We start from the raw sequence: 5,870 nt of genomic DNA on the forward strand, positions 1-5,870 counted from the left end.
TTACAATTAGGGGTGACAATCATGAAACTGACGCCGTGTGGTATCGTGTTTGTGTTCAAGATTCGATACGAAATTGACACGATATGAACATGTTTTATCGTGTTTTTTAAGATTAACTTTAAATTAAATAAACTAAAACACGGGATCATTTTCAAGTTAGTAAAATAAAACACGATATCGTGTATTGTCGCTTTTGTGTTGTATAAAAAATATCGTACCATGCCGTATCATCTAAAAACACGACATGACTATCCAAAATTTGTCACTCCTAACTACAATATAAACTATAACAAACAAAAACAAGAGTCAGCCACATTGTATATATAAAATAGGAAAATCTTCAATAAAATCCTATAATTTTTGTTTAATATATGTTTTAGTACCAAATTAATTTTTTTACAAAAAAGTTCTTAAAACCAACAAAATGTTGCATTTTAACCTTTTTTTAGTGGTAAGAACTTGAACAAATTAATTTGAGACTATTTTTTAAATTGACCTCGGACTTTTCTGCAAAAAAAATAAATAAATAAATAAATAAATAAAAATCATTATTATTATTATATATATTATATATATTATGGAAATTGTTTCTTATGAATAGTGAAAGTCCATAATTTTTGTCTATTTTAGTCCTTGGACTTTATGTTGTTTTTTTGGCAGAATTGGTCCCTGTACTTTGGCAACTTTGGTCCTCATTTTTTAGCCATTTTGATACTTTTGGTCCTTATAATCGATATTTTTAAATTTTCTAGGAACCTTTTAATATTTAAAGTTTGGCCACAAAACTTTAACGGTTTGACAACTTTGGTCCTCATTTTTTAGCCATTTTGACACTTTTGGTCCTTATAACCGATATTTTTATATTTTCTAGGAACCTTTTAATATTTAAAGTTTGGCCACAAAACTTTAACGGTTTAACAACTTTGGTCCTCATTTTTTAGCCATTTTGACACTTTTGGTCCTTATAATCGATATTTTTATATTTTTTAGGAACCTTTTAATATTTAAAGTTTGGCCACAAAACTTTAACGGTTTGACAACTTTAATCCCTTTTCTATTTAGAAACCTTTTAATATTTAAAGTTTGGACACAAAACTTTAACGGTTCGACAACTTTGATCCATTTTCTAAAAACTTATTAATTCCTACCGCTTTAATTCTTTAGCCATTTTCACACTTCGGGTCATTGCAGTCAAAACTTTTATATTTTTTCATAAAAACATGAACAAAACGGTCCGGAGCAAAGTCCGGGTTTGTCATCCTTGCACTTTCTACGTCTGTCATATTTATCGATTCGGAAACAACATTGAAAGCTTTTGGCCCCCGCGTAGCGGGGTAACCTTTCTAGTTATAATTATTATTATTATTATTATTATTATTATTATTATTATTATTATTATTATTATTAAAACCCATTTTTAACACAATTTTCGTGTGCAAAAAATACTCAAGGGAAATGAAATTTTTGAATAAATCCTGCTAAATTTTACAATGTTACACAAGACAACCAGCCTACAATTCACAATATCCAAATGACACTACTCCATTCCAAATCAAGTTGTTTCTAAATCATAATATGTTGGAAAAATATAAAATAAGAGTCTTAGTTTTTAATATGATACATAAAGGATATCTTCACTGTTGAACATGTTATTATATACATCTTTTATTCTAAAAATTATCACATAGCATTTGACTCCAAGAAAAGAGAAGTTTTGAATAAATTTTTGGGTTTAATTTCATGTTTATTAGTGAATTTTCAACAAAAATGTATAACACTCTATTTTGTCTTGTATGTGTTTATTTGTTCTGTAGCCTGTAGGAAAAGTAAAAAGTGAATCCTAGTTTAAAATTTGTTTTAAACCACGACGTACCTAACTATGGTCTATGGATGACATACTTTGGCCTCTCTCATATATAGACGTAAAAGAAAGAGATAAAACGATGAAATCATGATTACATGCAATCAACAAACAATGCGATACTTGTCTCATTGTTTAGCATCGTATTCTAACACGAAGTCATTAAATAAAAGCTAATAGAATGATCTAAAGTAAGAATAAAAGCAAAATTTTTTTTTTTTTTACAAACAAGTCTTAATATACTTATTTACATTTTTAATGAAATAATAATAAAAATAATAAGATTTTTTTTGCAGAAAAGTCCCAATATTTTGGGTCAATTTATGAAATAATCCCAAATTAATTTGTTAGCGGTTCTAACGGGTAGAAAATGGTCAGAATGCAATTTTTTGCCAATTTTCATGACTTTTTTGTGAAAAAAAAATAATAATTTGGGACTAAAATGTAAATTGAACCAAAATTTTGGGAGTTTAATGGAGATTCCCTATAAAATAACACAGAAAATTAGCAAGTTCATAAGTAAAGTCTCAACCATTTCTCCTGAACCCTCCTCCACCCTCAGTGGAGTTGAAAAATGGCTGTTGAATTTATGATTTTCACTGTGTGGATTCCTCACGCCAATAATGGAGCTTTTTTTTGTGTGTCAGGAAAAAACAAAAACAAATATTTATTCAAAGAGACTGTTTATGTATCCATATAAGGAAAAAAAAAAAAAAACCTTGACAGCTCTGAAAAACAAATAAAGTTAAGGTTTTGGGTTTTCAAGAGAGGTGAACAAGAAGTTGCCAGAGAACATAGCTTCTTTATCTGCACATCAACAATCTAATATTACTAACTTTTATATTATATTGTTAGTCATTAAAGGGCATTTTAGACATTTGACCAAACAATGAATCTGCATACCTGTTAATGACAAGCAAGTACATTCTCGCCTAACATATCTTGTGAAAGCCTGCAAATTTTCAAACAGCATTACAGTGTATTTGTATGTACTTTTTTTAGATGAGAAAGAACAACAATCAATCTGGTTAATGGATGAAAAATAAATAAATAAATAAAAGAATAATTAATACCATGACAGCTGGTAATGAAGCAGCATCTAGCTTCGATGAACCATCTTCAAGAAAGACATTTCTGTACAACATAACATAACATGTAATCAATTTCCAGAACAATTATATTTGTTTGGATGACATGAAAAAGAAAAAGAAAAAAAAAATCTTACTTCCATATTGCAGTCTGCAAGTCATCCTGTTTAGCTTCTGGAAGCATGGCAGTATCAAAAGCAACAATATTTCCATAGAATACTTTTTCCAACTCCCTCATCCATTTAGACAACAGCAAATTAACCTAAATTCCAATCACACAAGAAAAAGTTGTAAAAATAATTACTCCAAAAAGTCTTTTCTCAGCTCCTCTAAATCAGAGAATTAATAGCCGAAAAGACATAAACTAATTACTAACCCCTGCTTTTGAGACTCTCATCTCTAAATCATGATTGTAGATTTCATACACATATTGCCCCAATTCAACACCTTCTTTTCCTTCTGCTTTCAATCGACGCAAACAGAGCCACATGTGTACTACAAGCATGGAGAAATTTGTTCTAAACGTTTTCTCCAAGCTAAAAACTGCATCTCAAGGTAACAAAAAAATAAATTATCAATTAAAATATACAATATTTATCATGTATCTTAAGAAAACAAAGCCAAGTGTAAAGCAAAAACCATATTGCATCCATAAGGTTCCTCTATTTGTTCTGCATTGTAGACATTTGACTAATAGTGAATTATATAACTGTTCTTCACCATTACATTGAATCATTCACACATCACTAAAAAGGTCAAACAAGGAATCCATACAACCATCAACAGCTTTTTTAACTAACTTATGGGCATCTTATTTATTTAGTGATCATTTTTCAACCCCTAATTTTGCTTTTATCGTTAACTTTATGTAACTACAGGTTAGATTTCGTCTTAATTTGAGCATATATAGATGCATATTTGGATGTGTGTGTTTGGAAGTTGGAACTCATAGTTGTCATTTGATGCTTAAAATTGAATTAAATGTACAATAAATATGCAATTAGAAGTCAAACTAATTTCCCATCCAGATAACCCTTATCCATCTAGAAGTTTGGTGTATAAGTCAAAACCTTGAGATTGTGGGGAAATCATAGCTTATTTCTCATACCATGGAAATTGAAGCTTATTTTTGTATGCAACATATTTCTGGGTCAACAGAAACAAAGTCCAATGTCAATACTCAATACAAACAATAGATTCAGGCATCAGCCTAACTGAAGCTATGAATCAATCCTACCATTAATAATTTTGACGACTACAAGTTCAATTTCAAGGCCAAATGCAGACATACATGTGGAGGTAGCTATAGCAAAGGGTTGATAAGGACTGGTTTTGACTTTTGACTATACTATAGGCCACTCAGCATAATGAGCTCGTATGAAGAGTATCATATTCTTTATTAATTAATAAGAAGAATAAAAGACTAACCATCATAAATGGCAGGTTTATCCACTTGAGATATAACACGGCGATAAATGACATTTGCAGCTCGAATAGACTTGCTCTGTTTGCTATAAAACAGCATCAATTTGAGGAGAAATTGGCGGAGACCCTCATAGTTAGGCTCCTCGACCCTCAGAGCAGATCCAGGTGGCAAGGCTAAAGAACAAGGCTTAGCACGAAACAGCTTATTCAGATTTACCTGTGGAATGGAATTAATCATCACCAAGCAATCAAGTTGACAGCATGCAATTGCAGAGATGATACATAAATCACATGCTTAATGATTTACTTGTAAAAACATAACTCCTCAACAGGTAATCAGTAAAAGTTACTACTGGTGTCACTTTGGTTTGGACCCAAAACAAGAGTCTGATTCAGCTAAAATGATCTTCAAGTCCTGAATGTTACTACGCATGATAACACCTAACCATAATGTTGAGAATTTAAGAGTACTTCGTAATATGAACATCCAGATTTTCAAAATGAAATGGTAGTTTTTTAAGCTTGACTAATTTAGCTCAGTTTCACAAGGCAAATTATCAGGCAGAAAAAAATAAATAAATAAATAAATAAAACCACAAAGCTGAAACGATCGAGAATTGAAGTACCTCTGATTTAGCACCAGTGTATTTCTCAGCAGCATCTGAAGCTTCTGGCACCTCAACGGCGGCAACCCTAGAAATTCGCCGGCACGGAAGAGCATACAGATCTCTAGGCATATCTGATTTACTCTGTTTCCCTACTTTATAAATATTAGCCAGTGTCCTGCTCCATCGAGGCATCATCGTCGTTGCAACAAAACCTAACAAACCAAATAACAAAACTCCTCAAATAAAAAACTTAGAAATTGCAGTGAAATTGGAAGAAAATGGCGGGGGATTTGGGGGCTGAAGAAGAATAAGTGGCGTATAACTACACACGCAGATCATTAATACACATGGGGATGAAAGGCATTACGTGTAGTTGTCGATGCAAGCAGGTGATGTGCAGTTAGCAAATGGAGATTTTCCGTCAAACTCTCCCCAAGGTCTTAAACCCTAAAGCAGAAGAAAATTGGTTAATCCACGGTTTGCACCGTTATACTCCGATTTTGTACTAAATTAATTATCAAGACTATTTAGTTATTTACACTACAAATTTAAAAAAAAAAATGGTAAATCATTTCACATAAAAATTAATTGAAAACACTAATAATATTTTTAGATGTTATAATATCTAGATCTACTTACTGTACTTTCGTCCCAATAACAACTACAAATTCATGTAAGTTAGTTTGCATGTAAATACAATTAATAAGGTAATTAACTTTTCGTTTTGCCCACGTCTAGGTAACTATTTTTTTTATGTACATATCTGGTCATAGTCGGTCATAATGGTCATATGTGAACACTTTCAAAAATTAAGTTATTTAGATGTATACAAAAAAAAATAGTTACTCAAATGTGAACAAACCGAAGAGATAAGAGTAAATTACACGA

At 31.1% G+C, this 5,870-nt stretch overlaps 1 protein-coding gene across 2 annotated transcripts; it reads right to left on the reverse strand.

Moving 5' to 3' along the window:
- Positions 1–2,377: 2,377 nt before the first annotated feature.
- On the reverse strand, positions 2,378–5,481 carry LOC145069588 (ubiquinol-cytochrome C chaperone family protein). 2 transcript variants are annotated; one of them, XM_079016529.1, is made up of 8 exons: positions 5,350–5,481; positions 5,001–5,194; positions 4,378–4,591; positions 3,326–3,492; positions 3,087–3,211; positions 2,935–2,995; positions 2,765–2,813; positions 2,378–2,668 (listed from the first exon to the last, which is right to left on the reverse strand). In XM_079016529.1, exons 2-8 carry the CDS (start codon positions 5,175–5,177, stop codon positions 2,607–2,609), a joined length of 855 nt encoding a protein of 284 aa, XP_078872655.1. In that variant the 5' UTR covers positions 5,178–5,194; positions 5,350–5,481; the 3' UTR covers positions 2,378–2,606. The 2 variants fall into 2 exon arrangements, with proteins under 2 accessions (XP_078872655.1, XP_078872656.1); XM_079016530.1 differs by lacking the exon at positions 5,350–5,481 and having other exon boundaries at positions 5,001–5,302.
- Between the last annotated feature and the right edge of the window lie 389 nt (positions 5,482–5,870).

Source organism: Lactuca serriola, chromosome 8 (genome assembly GCF_051521515.1).
Source record: "Lactuca serriola cultivar US96UC23 chromosome 8, Lser_US96UC23_V15, whole genome shotgun sequence".
NCBI classification, from domain to species: domain Eukaryota; kingdom Viridiplantae; phylum Streptophyta; class Magnoliopsida; order Asterales; family Asteraceae; genus Lactuca; species Lactuca serriola.